Source organism: Saccopteryx bilineata, chromosome 3, assembly GCF_036850765.1.
Source record: "Saccopteryx bilineata isolate mSacBil1 chromosome 3, mSacBil1_pri_phased_curated, whole genome shotgun sequence".
Taxonomy (NCBI): domain Eukaryota; kingdom Metazoa; phylum Chordata; class Mammalia; order Chiroptera; family Emballonuridae; genus Saccopteryx; species Saccopteryx bilineata.
The window spans coordinates 32,096,854-32,118,823 of record NC_089492.1 but is presented as its reverse complement, the minus strand read 5'-3'; the positions used below and the strand labels follow the sequence as shown (position 1 = coordinate 32,118,823).

The 21,970-nt window shown below is 41.1% G+C and overlaps 1 protein-coding gene across 1 annotated transcript; it reads left to right on the top strand.

Annotated features, from left to right (window-relative positions):
* The first annotated feature begins 460 nt into the window (after nucleotides 1–460).
* CTHRC1 (collagen triple helix repeat containing 1) lies at nucleotides 461–12,396 on the top strand. The gene is made up of 4 exons (XM_066264633.1): nucleotides 461–780; nucleotides 4,872–5,093; nucleotides 7,259–7,475; nucleotides 11,925–12,396. The coding sequence occupies exons 1-4, from the start codon at nucleotides 625–627 to the stop codon at nucleotides 12,065–12,067; spliced, it is 738 nt and encodes a 245-aa protein (XP_066120730.1). The 5' UTR covers nucleotides 461–624; the 3' UTR covers nucleotides 12,068–12,396.
* Nucleotides 12,397–21,970: the final 9,574 nt, after the last annotated feature.

Genomic DNA, 21,970 nt, shown 5'->3' with positions numbered 1-21,970 from the left:
CTAAAAGTGCTGCAACTACAAGCAGCTCTCTCCCTTCCTGTCTGTCCCTGACACACACACACACACACACACACTCTCTCTCTCTCTCTCTCTCTCTCTCTCTCTCTCTCTCTCTCTCTCTCACACACACACACACACACACACACACACACACACACAGAAGAAGGTTCCAGGGTTTGACACCTTGAAGCCGGTCCCTAGACCCCTGTGAAGGCACGTGCCTCTCTAACGTTCATTAAGCCGTACTGTCTCCTCTACTGTCTTCCAAGTCTCCACTCGTGTCTTCCTGGCGACCGCCACCTCACCACGACTTTGCAGAAGTTTTCTTCAGCGGTCTGTCCAACCCAGCAGCGAGGGTCCCGGCGGGCTGCAGGGCTGCAGAGGGGGCGGGCCCGGCTGTCAGCCCGCCCCTCGCTGGCTCGGGAGTGGGGGCTCCGGCCTATTACTGGAGGGAAACTCCAGGGAGACGGGAGGAAAAAGAAGAGGGAGGGCGGCGCGCGGGTGAAAGGCTCATTGATGCAGCCTGCGCCGGCTTCGGAACGTGGTGGGGCCAGACTCTGATCACGTCCGGGCTCCCGGGCTCCTCCAGCTCCTGCTCCGCGCGTCCCGGGGCTGCCGCGCGTCATGCGCCCCCAGGGCCCCGCGGCCGTCTCTGCGCAGCGGCTCCTCTGCCTCCTGCTGCTGCTGCTGCTGCTGCAGCTGCGGACGCCGTCGAGCGCCTCCGAGACCCCCAAGGTGAAGCAGAAAGCACTGCTCCGGCAGAGGGAGGTGGTGGACCTGGTGAGTGGGGGGAGCCAGGCCGAGCAGCACTGGGCCAGCGTCAGTCCTGCTGGTGGGGGTGGTGTTGGGGGTCGTGGGGGGGGGGGGTCTGTACAGGGTGTGTGTGTGTGTGTGTGTGTGTGTGTGTGTGTGTGTGTGTGTGTCTTACTTGCGTGCGCCTGGTGTCCTGCTTTGTCCAGGTCTGTGTGTAAGGAAGGACCTGGGCTATGCGTATAGTAGTTTCCTGGGACGCAGGGGAGACCAGAACGAGGGTGTCATCCTTAGAGATGCGACGTTGGACGGGTGGAGCGCCTCGAAGTACAAGAGTTTGCCAATAATTTCTGGCCTCTGAGCCCCCCCCCCCTCCACACACACACACACCTCCCTCTGAGGATGCTGAGGGTTAGAGCAGCAATGAGAGTAGAATGAGGAGCTTGAGTAGGTTGGAACGTTTGCCTGGGTGGCTGCCAGAGAGACCCTGGACTGGCTGATTGCCTGGGTGGGCGGGCCAAGGATATGCAACGTGTCCTTTGTTGAGACTGGTGGCCACAGAAGAGAATAAAAACTCTTACAAAGCCTCCATCCAATGCTTTGTAACTTGAAGACTCTGAGTCATGTTGGGTCATCTTCCTGGGAGTATGGGCGGCAATTTACTTTGTTGGACGACCATAGCGGGGGGCCAGGAATGGTTCAGAGGGTTTATGGCCAGAAAGGGAAATGAAAGCCCTGCACTAACCCTCCAAGGACCCATTTTATTGTTCTGTTTAGACAGATAGGAGTCAGTCAGTCCTTTCGACATCCTGGGTCTTTAGCTTGTGGTCACCAAGTAGGAGCATCACAATTAAGCTGAAGGAAAAGACAGTTTCCAGGAGAGCAGATAAATAGCCCAAGGGCTTTCTGAGCGGCTAATCTTTGGGAAGGTCTGTTTTCTTAAAGCTCTTTCCTCTAAAAGTCAACAAACCAAGGGGAGGGCAAGAGTGATCCTTGCACAATTACCATATTCCTTGGCCCATGATATCTTCAATCCTTAAACCAATCTTAATTACAGACAAATATGGTTTACAGGCATTGTAAACCATATTCAAAAAAACTATTTTGAATATGTTCAGCTGCCCTTATAAGTTGAGCTAATAAACCAAGTTCCCTGGCAGCTATTTGTAAGCAAGATTCAAAAGCTCTGAAAAAATTTTTTTCTGCCATTTCACGTAGCACTTTTTGGTGATGTGCTATGTAATTTTGTTCCACAAAGCAGAATATATGTTCAGGGCTGCAGTTCTATTTTAAGTATCTAAAATTGTTTTAAGCTGTACCAAATGAATGTGGTTCATGTGAAGTTTGCATTTTGTGAATTTGTAGTTATGATACACAAAATAACCGTTTTCCCCACAAAACTAGCAATCTTTTTCTTTCCCTCCAAAGATTTTTAGTACCTGCGGTTTCCTACAACTCTAGACCGACTTGGAAAAACTTACTATGTAACCAGACTCAGGTGCATCCTGTAGCTTGGATTTGGTTTTGCTGGGAGGAAAAGGTCCACATAGTCGTTAAGAAAGTTTCAACAGATTCTATAAAGCAACTTCTTTGTATAGGATCTTTCAAAGCATTTCTTTCAAGCTTCCAGCAAGCTCTGCCCCCTGGTGGCCAGTGAAAGAAACAGGAGTTCATTTCACAGGCATTTCTCTTACCCCTGGTGGTAGGTACTAAACATGTGCTGAGTTAGCATTTTAAAGTGAAAGAGGACAGATGCAATACCTGTGAACCAAACTCAATAAAATTATGTGGTCTCAAAAATGCAATTTTTATATCAAAATGTGAATAAAAATTCTCAGCCATGCCCAGTGGTGGGATTCAAATAACTTAACAACCGGTTCTCTGCCCTAATGACCCTTTTAAGTATAAAAAAATGATACACCAGAAGGCAGTTTATTATTTCATGCATTTACTACTGAAATAAAAACAATAAAAGAGGTACACAAAGCTATATTATGTTATAAGAAAGTTTTAAAATATTAATGAAAAAATATTAAATAATACCTGACAAAAAACAATAAAACTAGTATTTAAGATATTTCCATATTGCTTCTTGATTGGTGTCCTCACTTGCAATAAATTTCACCTGTGGACGGAATGAGCATTACTACGGGTGCTTAGAATACACTGTTGCACAGATGAAGGTTAAAAAAGAGTAAAGAATGTAACTTTGTGATTTCCACATTGGGCCGCTGCCCAGGTGCCCACCTTAGAGAGAACCCTGCTTACAAGTGCCATTTTAACAACTGGTTCACTGAACTCAACAGAAAATTAGGTATCGGTTCTGCCGAACTGGTGCAAACCAGCTGAGTCCCATCACTGGCCATGCCATTATAGACATTTGGGGCTGGATACTTCTTTGTTGTGGAGCTGTCCATGCAGTGTAGCATATTTAACAGCATCTCTGGTTTCTGCTCACTAGGTGCCAAGAGCAATTTCTCCTCCCAAGTTGTGACGACCCAAAATGGGTCCAGACATTGCCATTGTCCCCTGGGGAGAAAAAGTGGCCCCAGTTGAGAACCTCTGATATAAATGTAGGAAAATAAAACTTTGTGTAGCATCTTGTCCTGCGGGAAACAATAGTGAAGAAACCAAAGAAGCCCAGAAATCTTACTGCTTACTGTTTCTCCTTTTCCACTTGAAATCTATATACAAACATTACACATATCTGCTAGCATAAGTCAATGAAATTACTAAAATGAAATTTAAGTCCAAAATAAACTAGATGTTTAGAATATTTTATATTTTAGCATGTATTCTAATACTTTTACAACTTTGTTACTTTTACTGCTACTTCTCTGACAATAAATAAATAGTAGTGTCCTTTTTGTCCCCTTACAAACAGGAAAATAGCGCTGGCCAAAGTCACAAAAATAATTTACCAAAACAAAGATCAAATTGGTGATGTGAAAAACAAATTGATTGGCAAACATTAGAGACATAGGATCCTGCCTAAGTGTGTCGTTATTAGATTTTATAATATGACCATGTCTGTTCTGAGATAGTGAACTTAAAAGATAAGCTTTCAAGTTGTTTTAATATATAAGGAACCTTGTTTTTTGTTCTCATTGGACAATATATTGATATAGAATTGTAGATTGTGACAATCTACACAAATGGGAGAATGTTAAAATAAAAATTTAAGTGTATTGGGTCTGGGATTTGGAGGATCCAATAAGTGTATCAATTCAGGAATTAGACAGATGGAAATCAGAAGTCACCTTTACCACTGATCTAACTACATTGGTGTGTTGTGGCCTTTGTGTGTTAACTGGAGGTTTTGCTAGTACTTTTTTCTCTAGATCTAGACCAGGGCTAGACTCGCGGGCCGCGAGTTTGAGACCCCTGAGACCCTGGTTAGGTCCACCCAAGGAAGTGGACACACTTGCCCAGGGTCACTGCCTCACACCTCTAATTATTCCTTACATGGGAGATAATTAGAGTAATCATGACTGACATAAGCAGTGTCTACTGTGTACCAGGCCCTATTCTAAGCACATTTTGTATATTATCTCACTTACATCTCGTACAAACCCTACAATGTAAGAATCTTTATTATTTCCCCTATTTTACTGATAAGGAAGTAGACACTGACATGCTCAGTGGCTTGCTCTATCTCACACAGCTAATAGTGGTGGAGTCAGGAGTTAAGTCAGAGGACCTGGCTCTAGAATCCATGCTCTTAACTTCTACATAGTACTGCTGCTGTCCCCCCTCCCCGCCAAGGAAAACAGAGAATCCTAGCACTTAAGATGTTTGAAAGGCCACTGCACCCTAGTGAAGACTGGTAGTCACCTGCCATAAGGTCATTTGCTCCTCGTTGGTGGTCAGAAGTATTACCCTAGTTATAGGTCCTCCACATAAAAACTGTAAAATCTGTGCAATTAAAAGGAATGAAATCACAATAGTTGAGAAATAATTTTTAAATCAATTCTCTATAATAACTCATCTAGAACATGAGCAAGTGGTATGAAAGGATTGTTGCCTCCAAGGGCCCAAAATAAATGCAGTGCCAATCAGACCAAGTCTTTGAATCTTAAATGGTGAGAGTGTTTCATGTTCCTTTCCTCTTCCCTCTGTAGTATAATGGAATGTGCCTACAAGGGCCTGCGGGGGTACCTGGTCGAGATGGGAGCCCTGGGGCCAATGGCATTCCTGGGACCCCTGGGATTCCGGGTCGGGATGGATTCAAAGGAGAGAAGGGGGAATGCCTGAGGGAAACCTTTGAGGAGTCCTGGACGCCTAACTACAAGCAGTGTTCATGGAGTTCACTGAATTACGGCATAGATCTTGGAAAAATTGCGGTAAGTGAAAACTGAATCATTTTAAAGTTGAAGCAAAACTTAAGGGTTTTCATAGCTGAGTGTTAATTTTAGGTGAGAATTTATTTTATTTATTTTTACCAAAAGACTTAAAAAAATTAAGGAGGAGTTACCACGTGGCTTTAACCTAAAAGTCATAAGAAAAAAACATTTCAGAGTTAATTTTATAAAGGCATTTCTAAGACAAATATATCATTGCATTATTTTTAACCCTAGTACCTCAAATAATTTACTCTACATTATTAAATGCAAACAAAAAAGGAGGGATATGTGCCTGTGTTCACAAGATTGAATAGTAAACAACTTTCTAATCTTTTTTTATTATTAAGTGAGTGGTGGAAGGGAAGGCAGAGAGACAGACTTGCACATGCACCCTGAACAGGATCCACACTGCAAGCCCCCTACCAGGCGATGCTCTGCTCATCTGGGACCACTGCTCTATTGCTCAGCAACCAGGCTATTTTAGTGCCTTAAGCAAGCCCATGAAGCCATCCTCAACACCCAGGGCCAACTTGCTCAATCCAATCAAACCATGGCTGTGGGAAGGGAAGAGAAAGAGACAGCAAGAGAAGGGGAGGAGTAGGGGTGGAGAAGCAGATGGGTGCTTCTCCTGTGTGCATTGACTGGGAACTGAACCCGGGACATCCACACACTGAGCCGACACTCTACCACTGAGCCAACTGGCCAGGGCCACAACTTTCCAATCTTAAACCTAAAGTAAATTTAAATTCGTCTAAAAATTCTGCTATGGCTACAGATGTAAAGGTGGCAATAAATTTCAAAGAAGTTACCACATGACAGGAATTATCAGGAAGTGGCAAGTCTGTTGATATTTGTCCTTATTCTGGGTAGCCTGCCTAATTTTAAATTGCTCAGCCTAAGAGAAGTAGAATGGAACAGAGATGTATTACATGACCATTTTACATTATTCTGCAACATTTAGGGGCAAGTTACTCAAAATAGCCTGGCTGGCAATGCATTTTGATTAATGGCTCAGTCACTTTGATCAGTGTTTGCTTCAGAAGTAAATGGCAAGTCCACTGGGATGTCTTGGAGTTGAAGAAGTTGGTGCTATTTCTAAGCCTTTCTTCTTTTGTTGACCAACTCTGTACCTGGTTCCATATCCGCAATATATTACTTCATGCTGTTACCTACTACTATCACCAGGCAAACAGAAGTGATTTTATTTTTATAAAACGCTAAGGTTTTAACCTTATGTGTATTTCACCCAATCCTTATTTCAGTTCTTTAATATCTACTATATTATTTATAAAAAGTTTGCTACTGTCTTAATTTGGTTTTTATGTGATAGAATTTCCATTAAAATTCTTCCATAGTTTTGGTGACTGAGACCCATTTTTAGCTTCACTTGTGATTTCTTAGAAAGCATTTTGATAAAATGTTGCCTACTTCTTTAAACATCTGACATTGATAGGTTGGTTGCTTATTTATAGCTCATTAGAAGTTGCTGAGTTCTCTCTAAAAGCTATCCCTATGGACCCTGAATTTTTCATGTGTTTTCAAGTTCCTTTTAGCAGTGGTCAGAATGGGCTTGGGAGGCATTCTGCATGTAGGACCATGAGTCAGTGGACAAATATTGCAAAGACCAGGTAGATAAAAGATCTTGGGCCTTATAATTGTGTCACATAAATAAAGACTATAAATCCCACCTATGCTTGAACCCTTTATACCATTTGCTATTGCACAAATAGGTCAAGAATAAATGTATATGGACAATCCTAATCTCAAATGTGAGTTCCATGAGGGTAGAGAATCTATTTTGCTTACTGTTGTATCTGTAGCATTCAGTATACATGGCTCAGAAAATATTTTTGGAATAAATAAAAGGTAAAGATATAGGTTGGTTTGGCCTAAATACTGAAGACTAGCTGTTTTTGGTAAAAATAAAAGATACCTTCAATGGCATGCATAATTCTAAGAATGCCATAATATGATTTTTTTGAGTTCCTAACATCAGAGTCTCTCATCTATTGTGCAGAAAGTCTTTTTTGCTCTGTAAAAGTTAAGCTTTTAAAATGTGATTTAGAGTACGTAGAGGAGAGTTAAAATCTATAATACAATTTGAAAGTATCTTTTTAATTAAACTTGAAGATGCTAATCAAACCTCATGTCGGTGTCTGTGACAGGAGTGTACATTTACAAAGATGCGCTCGAACAGCGCGCTGAGAGTTTTGTTCAGTGGCTCACTTCGGTTGAAGTGCAGGAGCGCGTGCTGTCAACGCTGGTATTTCACCTTCAACGGAGCTGAATGCTCAGGACCTCTTCCCATTGAAGCCATCATTTATTTGGACCAAGGAAGCCCTGAATTAAATTCAACAATTAACATTCATCGCACTTCTTCTGGTATGTAGAATAGCAACATTGCAGAATGTGTCTCAGACCAAAGATTAGTTTTGAGTCCGCTATCATGTCGGGTCACTAGAACAGCAAGTTTTTAGCCCATAATGCTCCATCCTGGTTGTATTTCAGAATTTCTTGAAATGAATCTTTAAAAAATATGCAGATGCCTGGGTCCCATCTCTGACCAAATGAATCAGCATCTTTGGGGGGGGGGGGATAATGCTGCATTAAAAAAAAAATTCCCAAGGTTGAAAGGCACTGAGTTAGATAAAATGGCAAAAGAAAACAGCCAATAATGCCACAGAGCAGTGGTTTTCAGTGTTTGCTACACAGTGGGCTCAAACGGGGAATTTTTAATATCCTCATGCCTGGTTACGTCCCTTCCAGGGAGTCTAACTTAATGGGCCCAGGTGCAGCCTCTGCAAGAAGGCTTCTAGACTCCTTCCTGCTTATTATAATGTTCAGCCACGGTTGAGAACCTCTAGCTTAGATTGGTAAGGGGACTGATTTCTGTGCCTTGTCCTTTGAAAGAGTAGATTTAGTCTGCTGAATTTGTAAAAGACAACATCTCTATACTGTTCCTGAATTCTCTGTCGGTTTCTACTTAGTGTGAGAGAAAAGACAGTCAGTTAAACCAATGGTCACTTAAGCTGTAAGAAAAAAGCTATTGGTTTATTTTATTCTATATGTATCTTATCATAGCAAAAATGTTCATTCACAATATTTTTATTGGCCCAGGCCGGATGGTTCAGTGGATAGAGCGTCATCCCGGCATGCTGAGGTCACGGGTTCATTCTCCAGTCAGGGCACATACAAGAAGCAATCAGTGAGTGCACAACTACATGGAACAACTAAGGCAAACAATGAGTTTATGCTTCCTACCCTCCTGCCCTCAAATCAATGAAAATATTTAAATATATATATATACACAATATATATTATATATTATTTGTTAAAGACCATGAAGTGACCATTCCACTCTCCCCTTGTGAGGCTGATGCTAGAACCAAGCTTCTCTGATGTCCTATAGAGTGAAGTGAACAGGTTTCTAGGCCATGGATGTGAAGACCTCAGGAAAACATGAGAATTTCTAGTCACTCTCACCTGGCATGGGTACTGAGGATACTAGATGAAATGGGACTGTAGACACACTGCTCAGTTCTCCTAGATTTTAAAGGGGCCTGAACCAGAGCCGGGTCCCTGGATTCTGAGGGACCTGCCTCATTAGATTGCTTCAGGCCTATATCCCTGAGCCTCAGCTGGAAGGCAGTAACCTACCAATAGGAAACCTGGCCAGTCACCTCATGTCATCTCTACACTCCTTTTTTTTTTTTTACAGAGTCAGAGCGAGAGTCAGAGAGAGGGATAGATAGGGACAGACAGGAATACAAAGAGATGAGAAGCATCAATCATCAGTTTTTCATTGTGGCACTTAGTTGTTCATTGATTGCTTTCTCATATATGCCTTGACCGTGGGGCTACAGCAGACTGAGTAACCCCTTGGTCAAGCCAGCGACCTTGGGTCCTAACTGGTGAGCTTTGCTCAAACCAGTTGAGCCTGCGCTCAAGTTGGTGACCTCGTGGTCTCGAACCTGGGTCCTCCGCATCCCAGTCCAATGCTCTATCCACTGTGCCATCGCCTGGTCAGGCTCGGGACTCATTTTCTTAAAGAATCTGAAACTGTGGTTCCTTGTCTCCCTTACAGAGACCTCAAAGGGGCTATGTCTTTTTCCTTGTTAAAATGACCACTGAGGGGCCCTGGCCGGTTGGCTCAGCGGTAGAGCGTCGGCCTGGCATGCAGAAGCCCCGGGTTTGATTCCCGGCCAGGGCACACAGGAGAGGTGCCCATCTGCCTCTCCACCCCTCCCCCTCTCCTTCCTCTCTGTCTCTCTCTTCCCCTCCCGCAGCCGAGGCTCCATTGGAGCAAAAGATGGCCCGGTCGCTGGGGATGGCTCCTTGGCCTCTGCCCCAGGCGCTAGAATGGCTCTGGTAGCGACAGAGCAACACCCCAGAGGGGCAGAGCATCGCCCCCTGGTGGGCGTGCCGGGTGGATCCCGGTCAGGCGCATGCGGGAGTCTGTCTGACTGCCTCCCCGTTTCCAGCTTCAGAAAAATACAAAAAAAAAAAAAAAATGACCACTGAGGAAAGTTTTGTTTTCTTTTTAATGTAGGACAAGAACCTTGGTAAGATGAAATGCAAGTTGTGTGTTAGTATGTAAAAGTCCAGAGACCCTGAGAAAAAAATATATATTGATATTTATGTAGCATAAAAGGAAAAGTAGAATTTTTGGGGTTTTCTGTTTGTTTGTTTGTTTGTTTGTTTATTGTAAGAAAATTCTTTGTAAAATGGGATTCCCAGCCGGTATAATGCTTATGCTAGAATATCTTTTAATGTTATAAAGTCCTTTCGTCTAGCCTGACCAGGTGGTGGTGCAGTGGATAGAGCGTCAGACTAGGATGCGGAAGTCCCAGGTTCGAGACCCCGAGGTTGCCAGTTTGAGCGTGGGCTCATCTGGCTTGAGCAAAAAGCTCGCCAGCTTGGATCCAAGGTCGCTGGCTCGAGCAAGGGGTTACTGGGTCTGCTGAAGGCCCGCGGTCAAGGCACATATGAGAAAGCAATCAATGAACAACTAAGGTGTCGCAATGCCGAACGAAAAACTGATGATTGATGCTTCTCATCTCTCCATTCCTGTCTGTCTGTCCCTGTCTATCCCTCACTCTGACTCTCTCTCTGTCTCTGTAAAAAAATAAAAAAATAAAAAAGTCCTTCTTTCTACTTGAATACCATCAAATGTCTAATTAAGTGTTGGAAAGGGCTTTCTTTAAAAAAGACTTACAGGGCCTGACCTGTGGAGTGGCACAGCAGATAAGGTATCGACCTGGAAGGCTGAGGTCGCCGGTTCAAAACCCTGGGCTTGCCTGGTCAAGGCACATATGGGAGTTGATGCTTCCTGCTCCTCCTCCCTCCCTCTCTCTCTCTCTCTCTCCTCTCTCTGAAATGAATAAATAAAGTCTTTAAAAAATTTTTTTAAAAAAGACTTGTTGGCGATCATATTTGCCAATGATACATCAGATAAGGGATTAATACCCCCACAAACTTATACTTTATACAACTCAACACCAACCAAAAAGTACAAATAATCTAATTTAAAAATGGGCAAAGAACCTGAATAGACACTTTTCCACAGAGGACATACAGGTGGCCAACATATATATGAAAAGGTGCTCAACGTCACTAATCAGCAGAGAAATGCAAGTTAAAACCACAATCACTTATGACCTCACATTTGTCAGAATGGCTATCATTAATAATCACCCAATAACAAGTGTTGGTAAGGATGTGGAGAAAAGGGAACCCTCGTGCACTGCTGGTGGGAATGCAGACTGGTGCACCCTCTATGGAAAGCAGTATGGAGTTACCTCAAAAAATTAAAAATGGAACTCACTTATGACCCAGCAATTCTACTTCTGGGAATATATCTGAAGAAACACTGATTCAAAAGAATATATGCACCCTTATGTTCATTGCAATGTTATTTACAATGTTATTTGGAACAACCCAAGTGTCCATCAGTAGATGAGTGGATAAGAAAATTGTGGTACATTTACACAATGGAATACTACTCATCCATAAAAAAGAAAGAAATCTTGCCTTTTGCAACAGCATGGATAGATCTGGAGAGTGTTACGCTAAGTGAAATAAGCCAGTCAGAGAAAGATAAATACCATATGATTTCACTTATATGTAGAATCTAATGAATAAAAATAAACAAACAAAATAGAAACAGACTCATATTTTAGATACATAGAACAGACTGACAGCTGTCAGAAGGAAGGTAGGTTGGTGAAGGGATTAAGCAAAAAGAAAAACTCATAGACACAGACAACAGTATGGGGATTACAACAACAGAAGGGGGTGGACTGGTAGAAGGGTGTAAAGGGGATAAATGGTGATGGAAAGAGAGTTGACTTTGGATGGTGAATACAATAAAATGTACAGATGTTGTGTAATAGAATTGTACACTTGAAACCTGTATAATTTTATTGACCAATGTCACCCAATAAATTCAACAGACATTTAAAAGTATAAAGAAGACTTGTAAATCAAATCAAAGTCATGGCTTTTAAAATTGTAGGCTTCCTTTGTTTAGTCAAATAAATTGCTTTTTAATTTTAGGTCATCTCTATAACCAAACAAATTCTGGTTTTATGGTTAAAATCTGTAAGAAAAATACTGTTAAGCTTATGTAGTAAAATGGTTATGCATTTGTCTTTTAAAAGTATTTATGTGCTAAGAAATACAATTTATTTTTATGAAACATTTATCAACTATTATAATTTTTAATGCATTGTTCTCTAAATAGATTAATTATCTAGCTTGCTAAAGTAACCAAATTTAACAAAAGGTTTTTGTTTTCTAAAGAAAGATGTCCCTTTCATCTTTGTTTTGCAGTGGAAGGACTCTGTGAAGGGATTGGTGCTGGATTAGTGGATATTGCCATCTGGGTTGGTACTTGTTCAGATTACCCCAAAGGAGATGCCTCCACTGGGTGGAATTCAGTGTCTCGCATCATTATTGAAGAACTACCAAAATAAAACTTTTCATTTTCTTTTCCTACCTCTTTCTTATTGTACCTTTAAATGGTTAATTTTAGTGACATTTTATATAATTTTTAGTTATACATCTGAATGAAAAACATAGCTAAACATGTTTACAGACCAAAGTATGAATTCATTCAGTTTCTAAGTCCAGTATTATTCATTTTCCCTAAATCAAAGATGGTTTCAGGATTTTGTAGTTGACTGGAATACTGTCTTCATATTCCCATTCCCTAAACCTATAATTTAGAATATCATTGTGGTCTTTAATTTTTCCTATTTTCTTAGTATAGCACTTTTTAAAATTACAAATGCTACCAGTCTTTGTATACGTTGTAAATGTTCAAAATTGTTTTATATCTGTAAAATAAAACTTATTTCAAACAACTTTAATATCTTTAACCTAATTCCTACTAAAATTAGTGTCTAGTACTTTATATCTGAAAACCTAATTTTGTATTTATTCATTTTTAAATGATATATTAATTTTAAAGTATATGTACTATTCCACATCTTGAAGGATACAGAGAGAAAGGAATTTATCTGTCAGGAAATACTCTAGTACTTTAAGAATTTTATCTTTTTTAACAAAAAGTAAAAAGATGTGGATTCTGATCTCAAATTTCTTACCATTTGGTAGCGAGAATAAAACCAATATATTTAAAAACCAATAAATCAAAGATTATATGTTGATTGTCTTAAAAGTTGTTAAGTTCTGGCCAGATAGCTTGGTTGGTTCAAACATCATGCTGAAGTGCAGAGGGTGCCAGTTCGATCTCCCGTCAGGGCACATACAGGAACAAATCAATGTTCCTGTCTCTCTCTCTCTCTTTTCCTTTCTCACTAGAAACAATAAATAAAAAATTAAAAAAGAAAAAGTTGTTGAAGGAGGTAGTCTAATTCACGGAAAGACCTATGAATTTGGGTTGAGATACTCAGAAAGAATTCATGATGAAAGAGGTATAGGTAGAAGACTGATAAAGTCAAGTAAATCCTGTGCTTGACTGAAAGTATCAATGTGAATTCATAAAGTACTTCATCTTAAATAAAGGTCTAAAACAATAACAACAAACCCTAATTTTGGTTATTGAAAAAGCCTAGAAACAGTGACCAATTAAGTAATGCCCAGATTGTAATTTCTACATACCATTTCCTGCTAAAAGGAGCTAAGGCTCCATGAATTAATGGGGGATTTCAGCTCTTGGGCAGGAAAGGTACAATATGAGCCTGGAACATCTTGGCATACTGGAAAACAAGGCAACAATCAAAGACGACTCAAAAGGATCTAAGAGCCAACTTGAATTGGTTCCCCTTGGCAAAACTGATACGATTTAAGCATTAATAAAGATAATAACTACAGTAGTTTAAAACACACCAAATATGTTTACATGCATGAATTCATAATGGTGTTAAAATATAATTTATTGGTCAACTTAGAGGAAACCAGCAAACCAAATGTTACTTTGAAAATTGATACATTAAAAAAAAAGAAACCAAGTATTTATTCTGCTTTCTTCATATGAACTGTATTTCTGGGTAACCAAACTGTTGACAAAGAGATGTTTTTCCTTATAGAAGTGTTTGTGTGCAAACACAAACACACAAAATGATGATCCCTCATGAATTAAGGGATCTAGCAATGATCATCAATGACTGAATAAATTCCAAAAAGACAGACCAGACTATATGCCTCCTAATGAAAGTTTATAATACTACCCCAGAAGTATTAATAGTTTTGCCAAGAAACAATCAAACTGGGTCTGTATTAGCCTCCAGATATAACCACTAAATTTTAGGAAATACGGAGAAGAGAAGGAAATGGTAATTGACATGACAGGGTTATAATCAAATCTAGACTGGGAAATGCATAAGACAACTTTGTTTCTTCAATAAATTGCAAGAAAAGTGAAAGGAAAAAATATGGAGCAAAAGAGATTAATATATCAACTCATTCAATGTTTGGACTTTAGTTGGATGTTTAAAATAGTTGAAGACATTTGAACATTACATATTTGATATTAAATAACTATTTTAGGTGTGCTAATGGCATGTATTGTGATTATTTTTAAGTAGTACTCATCTTGCATAGATACTGAAATATTTAAGATAAAATGATATGAAGTCTGGAATTTGTTTCAAAATAATCTGGGAATAAAAAGTGGGTAAGAGGGGATCTAAATGGAAAATGCTGAAGTCATCCTGACCAGGTGTTGGCGCAGTGGAGAGAGCATCAACCAGGGGTGCTGAGGACCCAGGTTTGAAACCCCGACATATCCAGCTTGAGTGTGGGCTCACCAGCTTGAGTGTGGGCTCATCAGCTTGAGCGTGGGGTCACAGGCATGAGCGTGGGATCATAGACATGACCACATGGTCACTGGCTTGAGCCCAAGGTCATGCAAGGGCTCAGCTGGAGCCCCCTGGTCAAGGCACATATGAGAAAGCAATCAATCAGCAACTAAAGTGTCACAACAGTTGATGATTCTCATCTCTCTCCCTGTCTGTCCATCTCTCTCTTTCTCGCTAAAAAAATTAAAATTTAAAAAAATGTTGAAGACAGGTGGAAGTTAACCAAGATAGGTCAATTTTTTGACAAATAGAGTCTAGAATTAAGGGCATTTTGGGTGGGGACAAGAATATTAGTTAAGACCTGTTTGAATAGTTGTAGACTGAGAAGATATTTGTATTCCATGTGAATACCTACCAAAGAGCATCCACTGCAGAAGCAGCTTTTAATACTAAGATGGAAAAAGAAAACTGAATATCAGCCAGTTCCTTTCCCCAGCCACTGCAGTGCTGCTAGTTCAATGGACCCATGAACAGAGAGGCCACAGCGACAAGGATGGAGGCTATGTATGAACTCAACAACAGGGCATGTCCATTACTAAGGCTAGCCTCACTAGTGCTACTGTTGAGTAGAGACCAACTTGAGTCCCTACTATGGCACCATTCCCTGGGGGGACAAGCTAGCCATCTAGTGACAGGCTGATGATGTTAGACTTCTATCATGGAAAGGGCGCAGATTCATTCCCATGGATATTGACATATATTCTGGATATAGATTTGCCTTTTCTGACTGTAACGTTTCTGCCAGCACTACCATCCACAGACCCACAGAATGCCTTATCCACTGCCATGGCATTCTACACAGCATTGCCTCTGATCAGGAAACCTCATCATAGCAAAGAAGTGAGCGAAGCAATGGGGCTCACCCGTGAAATCAACTGGTTGTGCCACGTACTCCATCATCTGGAATGGCTGGCCTATAAGAAAGGTAAAAATGACTTATTGAGGACTCATTGTGGTACCAGTTGGTAAACAACATGCTGAAAGAATGGCGTTCTGCCTTACAAGGTGCAATACGCTTTGGATCAGAAAGCATTATATGGTATTTTCTCTCCTATAGCCAGAATACAGGCAGTAAAGTGGGAATGACTTCACTCACTGTTACATCTAATAACCCATTTGCAGATTTTCTGCTTCCTGTCCTGGCAACGTTGAGCTCTGCTGGTTTGGATATCTCAATATCCAAAGGGAGGCTGCTTCCTACCAGAAGACCAACAATGGTTCCACCGAATTAGAAGATGAGACTATGTACTAGTTTTCTGTTGGCTGCATAACAAATTACCACAAATTTAGCTGCTTAAAATAACAAAAAATTTTTAAAGATTTTATTTATTGATTTTACAGAGAAAGGAGAAAGAGAAGCAGGGGAGCAAGAAGTATCAACTCATAGCTGCTTCACTTTAGTTGTTCCTTGATTGCTTGTCATATGTGCCTTGACCAGGCAATGCCAGCATTCCAGGTCAAGGATTTATCTACTGCACCACCACCACCACCACAGGCCAGGCAAAACAACGTAACTGATCTCATGGGTTTTGTGATTCAAGGGTCTAGGTACAGGTGAGTTGAACCCTCTGCTCAGGGTTTCACCAGGCTGAAATCAAAGTGTTGATTGGGGCTGTGATCTCTCTTTTTTATTTATTTATTGATTTTTTAGAGAGAAAGGAGAGAGAGGGAGGGAGAGAAAGAAAAAAAAAGGGTGGAAAGCAGGAAGCATCAACTCATAGTAGTTGCTTCCTGTATGTGCCGTAACCGGGCAAGCCCAGGGCTTTGAACCGGCAACCTCAGAAGTCCCGGCAGATGCTTTATCCACTGTGCCACCACAGGTCAGGCAGGGCTGTGTTCTCATCTCAGGCTCTGATCCTCTTCCCAGGTCAAGCGGTTGTCAGCAGCATTTCAATTCCTTACAGCTGTGTAATTAAAGTCTGTTTTCTTGCTGTTAGCTAAGGGCTGCTCTCAGCTCCTAGAGGTCATGCTCAGGTGCCTGCCACACAGATCCTCCTCTTGCCACAGAGCTGTTTTTCTTCCAAACTGTCAAGGGAACAAACTCTTCTGCTAATTAAGTAGGTTGGACCCACCCAGGATAATCTCTGCTTGTATTTTAGATAACTGATTAGGGACCTTAATTACACCTGCAAAATCCCTTTTGCCATATTACATAATCATGGAGGTGATATCCAGTTTTATTTACAGGTCCCAGCAGTGCACAGGGGAAGTTATACAGGGTTTATACACCAGGGGCAGGAATCATGGGGTCCATCTTAGAATTCTGCCTACCACAGACTGCCATTTCACACTTCTAATTCCACTGAACCAACAGGTGAAAAACAGAAGGTTAACCAATTGGCTTTTGCGATTGATCCCAATTACCAACAGAATTCTGCTGCTGATGGCAGAAGCAAGGAGGGCCATGTTAGGGAAACCTAGGTTAGTTAGAGAAGATGCAGTTGCAGACCACTGAGTGGTGAGGAAAGTTTGCCTGAACCAGCAAATGATTCTAAAATCTGGAGATTTTGTAAGGTTTCTCCTAAAACTTCCATGCCAACATTAAAGCTTAATGAAAAACTACAGGAACCAGAAGAAGCAGGATGATTGAGGACTCGGACCAAGAAGAAAGGTTTGGATCACTCCACCAGGTAAAGAACCCAGAACTGTGGGTTCCAGCTGTGGGCAAAGAAGATATGGACTGGGTAGTTGAGGACGGGAGGTATAGATATCAGCCATAATCGTGGCCAATTACAAAGACCAGGACTGTGCTAGCTTGGCATATTTTCTCTTTGTTATATGCACATGTTTATTTATATATTCTAACCCTTTTTGTCTTTCCTTCCTTTGCGTATTTGTGTGTGTGTGTGTGTGTGTGTGTATGTGTATTTTATTTTTAAAGCAGGTGGAGGTCAACTTTACAAAATAGCCTTTCGTTAACAGAATATTCACTGAGACCATGACTGAATGAGTGGTAATTAACATAGCCGGCAATGGATTCAATGACTGTTGGGGCTTTGTGCCTTCTCATTTGGGAGAAGGGCAAGAACTTCATTTATCAGAATAGCTGCATCTTGCTAGGTTAAAATATAGTTAATTGCTTTATTGTTGTACAGGAACTCAAATCTTGTAGAAGGGTGCATATGAAAGCTGAGTAATCAAAGGTTCATTGAACCTCTTAGCTCCAAGTTCATCCTCAGTGCCCACTCTGGGAAAATGGGCCGGACTCTAGGCTTTCCTCTTTAGAAGAAGCACATTAAGTAGAGGATACTAGAGGGACATTGCAAGAAGAAAGAAGCTTCTCTTTCCAATTTCAGTGTACTGAAATTTTTTTCTTGCTTTTGCTGCATGATCTGTCAGTGCTGTATGTGTAAGCAGTGGTGGGATTCAAATAATTTAAAAACCAGTTCTCTGCCCTAATGACTGTTTTAAGTATAAAAAAAGATCTACCAAAAGGTAGTTTATTATTTCATGCATTTACTACTTAAATAAGAACAATAAAAGAAGCACACAAAATCAGATTATGGTACAAGAGAGTTTTAAAATATTAATAAAAAATTAAATAATACCTGACAAAAAAACCCAATAAAACTGTTATTTAAGATATTTCCATATTGGTTCTTGATTGGCGTCCTCACTTGCAACTTTCTTCACTTCTATCCAGGCATCATCAGCTGTGTGATTTATCCTTAACCATGTTTTCACTGTAGGAGTAGGATCCCATTCCTTTAGAGGTAGGCTGATTACACTAACAGTCATTGTGTTTGATATATTAGAAATAGGCGACTGAAGTAACAGAAGTGAGGGAATGAAAATGTAGTATTTCATTGAAGGTATAATGAATTTTATGAAATTAATAAATAAATATTACAAGCATAGTTCCATCAAATTTTTTTCACCTATGGACAGAATGAACATTACTATGGACACTTAGAATACACTGTTGTGCAGCTGAACATTAAAAAAAGAATAAGGAATATAAATTTGTGATTTCCACATTGGGCGGCTGCCCAGGCGCCCACCTTAGACAGAATCCTGATTACAAGTGCCATTTTAACAACTGGTTCACTGTACTCAACAAAAAATTAGGTACCGGCTCTGCTGAACTGTTGCAAACTTGCTGAATGCCACCACTGTGTGTAAGTCTGTGGACCTCTAATGATGCTTCACTGTTTGCATACCCAAAATGCACAGTCCCTTGACTGAGTCCCAGCCCGAGAGGTCTGGTGATCACCTTACTGCAGGCTTTTGAGAGGGGCACACATGCTCCTGGCCTCAGGCTGAGGCAGTGCCCCAGGCTCCCTGGCATGCCTATTCACTCTTAGCTTGCCAGCCCCTTACCGCGTTGTTCCTAAGGCCTTTCCAATGTGGAAAAGGTCTGCTCCTGGCTTTGTGCCTACAGAAACACCCTACCTTCCTCTGCAACCTGCTCACCAGCCTTGCCTTGCTTGTGACCCGGAGGGTCATTTCCTACTTATTGGAAGATTCTAAATCATCTCTCACCAGGCGAACCAGCAAACTCTCACTCTCCAGTGGTCTGCTACACCTTCTCCAATGAAGTCTGAATGCCAGAGGGTGGCCCTCTTCCAAGCGTGTCCTTCCTTAGGTACTCTCCCTCAGCCCTAGGGTATTATTTCGAGTTCTCCTAACATATATATACTTTTAATGGTTTCATTTAATGATTTTACGGAGTGTGTGGGGGGGAAGCAGTGAGAAACGAGAAGTATCAACTCATAGTTGCTTCACTTTAGTTGTTCATTGATTGCTTATTGTACATGCCTTGACCAAGCAAACCCAGGGTATCGAACTGGCAACCTCAGCATTCCAAGTGAACTCTCTATCCACTGCATCACAGGCCAGGTTTTCTTAACGTATATTACTCTACCCGACTTTAACAATTCTTTCAACATGTCCTGGTTGAATTTACTGTTGTAAATTCTGCACTGTACATAGATTGCTAGAGCTGTGATGACTTGGTGAGTTTGGGACAAGAAGCGAGCATGAGCAGCGCTTTCTCTTCTCTCCTTGGGAAGCAGCTGCTCACAGAGATAACGCATGGCCCCCACCCCTTCCTCTTCGCCACGTTCTACAAGGGTAGCCTGGGAAATGGTCTTGGCTCGTTGTTGTCTGTGGCAGGATGGGTGTGTCCGCGGGGTTCTAGGGCTTTGTATAAGGAAGCCCACTTTTATATAGGCATAAGCCTCATTCTCTCATTTCAGCTTTATCACTAATGTATTTCACGTTCCACTTCTCTGTTTCTTTTTGTTTGTTTGGTTAGTTTTGTTTTGCTTTTCTATTTCTGAATTAGTTTAGACCCTGGATGGGGAAGAGTTTAATGTGAGTCACTTAACAAAAGCAGCTGGTTGTTTTTTCTTTTGACATGTTGAGTGTGAACTGGTTTAATCACTTTCTAGGCTTTAGGACAAGCCTAATGTCATAATTAACATATATTGTAATTTAATATTAACATAGAATCCCGTATGATTTGATCTCAGAAAATATCGAGGGAGAACTTCCAAATCAGACGACTTTTGTACTCTTGGGTTTTGGACCAGAAGTAGATTTTAGTCATTTTTCTAAGACTACTGGTCAATCTTCTTTTATTCTTTTCAAGGTGAGTTGAATAAATTTTATTTTTTATAAATAATAAATAACATGTTTTCCTATAAAACTAAACACATTTTAAAGAAACTACACAACATATGTAAGGATCCAAAAGTACTTGCTTTTAATAAAGGTGACATCAATTTCCATAGAAACCAGTTCACCAGCATCATGAGTTGATGGGGAAGTGACAGACTTTGGGGTCTGCATTGCAGATTCATGTAGAAAGCTTTCAGCTGCAACAACAGAAAAACCCAACCGAGTCTGGCTTATAAAATACAGGAAATATAGAGGTTCACCCAACGGAAACTAGAGGTACATGTGCAAGCGGTGACGACTGATCCAGAATCTTTTTTTTTTTTTTTTTTTTTTTTTTTTATAGGGACAGAGAGAGAGTCAGATAGAGGGATAGACAGGGACAGACAGACAGGAATGGAGAGAGATGAGAAGCATCAATCATCAGTTTTTCGTTGCAACACCATAGTTGTTCATTGATTGCTTTCTCATATGTGCCATGACTGCAGGCCTTCAGCAGACTGAGTAACCCCCCCGCTCGAGCCAGTGACCTTGGGTCCAAGCTGGTGAGCTTTTTGCTCAAGCCAGATGAGCCCACGCTCAAGCTGGCAACCTCAGGGTCTCGAACCTGGGTCCTTTCGCATCCCAGTCCGTCGCTCTATCCACTGCGCCACCGCCTGGTCAGGCTGATCCAGAATCTCATATGACTTATGACCAAGCTTTTTCTTTCCTTTCAGAAATTCCTTTATTAGGTGGCTAAATCTTTAGCTTATCTGAAAGAAAACTGTTCCCCACCCCCTCCAGTCTGAGGTTGGAGTTAATTCCTTTCTTTCAATTTTTTACTGTCATTTCCTTGGTGTTGACTCCATTTTGGACACACTCCCCCCAATTCATGATCCTAAATTGAATTTGAGGAGCTGAGAGTCATATGAATCCTCATCCATGAGACACAAAGAGAGAGTCTATGTCAGCACTCTCAGAAAATGATGTCTTTAGAGTCAGTCTGGCTGGACCAGCTTAGGTAACTGTGTCAATTCCAAACCACTCTTTATGAACAGAGATGGCACATTTAGATTGGCTCTACTAATCAGGGCCCTCGTCTGGGGCAGGTGAGGCCATCCCATCTAAATCACAAAGGTGAGAATGAAGGGAGGGGACAGGTTCTGAAAAGAAATTCAGGCTCCTTGGATGGGAAATAGATGCTGGGCAGCCAGTAACAGGCATTCATTACAGGTACTTCCAGAGTCTATTTCCTTTACTCATTTAGAAAGAAATCTAAGACTTTAACCCAAAACTTAGCCTCACATACATTCTCCATATTACCTAACACACTTTTAGAAAACAGACAAAAAAGGTTAAGTAAACTATTTCCCAGTATTTTATTTCTCTAACATAGTAATTTTATAATCACTAAAAAGACCTTGCTATGCAAGTGGTAATACATATAGTACTTTATCTGGATGGTTTTAGATTCAGTAAAGTGTCCACATTCAAAAGAAATTTCTCTTTGATGCCTCGTGAGCTCAAACATCCCTTTTAGTTGATACCCCTTTTTTAGTATGTTTAAAAAACACTTTCTAAAATTGCCAGGCCACAAAAACACATATCAAAACATAACAGTGTTCTTTTCACAAAGCACGGCACCCTTCATTGTCTTGGGTCAGGTTCTACCAGGTGCTCATTCTCTGGTGCCTAGCTCCAGTAAGCTCTCTTTGGGGGGCCTGGATCTTAAATGTTCACATTCTCCCTACAACCATGTTGTGGTTTTTCCTTTGCCAACACTTCCACTGCCTCCTAGACTCCCAGCACTCTTTCCAGCTACAGTTCTTTACCTCTCCTTTATCTGCTGAAACCCAAGAAAGAAGTCTGGGGTGAAATGAATACGTGTAGTTTGCTCCTCCTGCTTAGCTGATTGCAATCTGTCTTCAGCCTCTATAATTTGAATCTACTGTACTT

Excerpts from the sequence above, each read along its gene's own strand:
- CTHRC1 (XM_066264633.1), top strand. The coding sequence starts at position 625 with ATGCGCCCCCAGGGCCCCGCGGCCGTCTCTGCGCAGCGGCTCCTCTGC. Across the intron at positions 5,094-7,258 it reads TAGATCTTGGAAAAATTGCG|GAGTGTACATTTACAAAGAT; the intron begins GTAAGTGAAAAC and ends TGTCTGTGACAG. Across the intron at positions 7,476-11,924 it reads CATTCATCGCACTTCTTCTG|TGGAAGGACTCTGTGAAGGG; the intron begins GTATGTAGAATA and ends TTTGTTTTGCAG.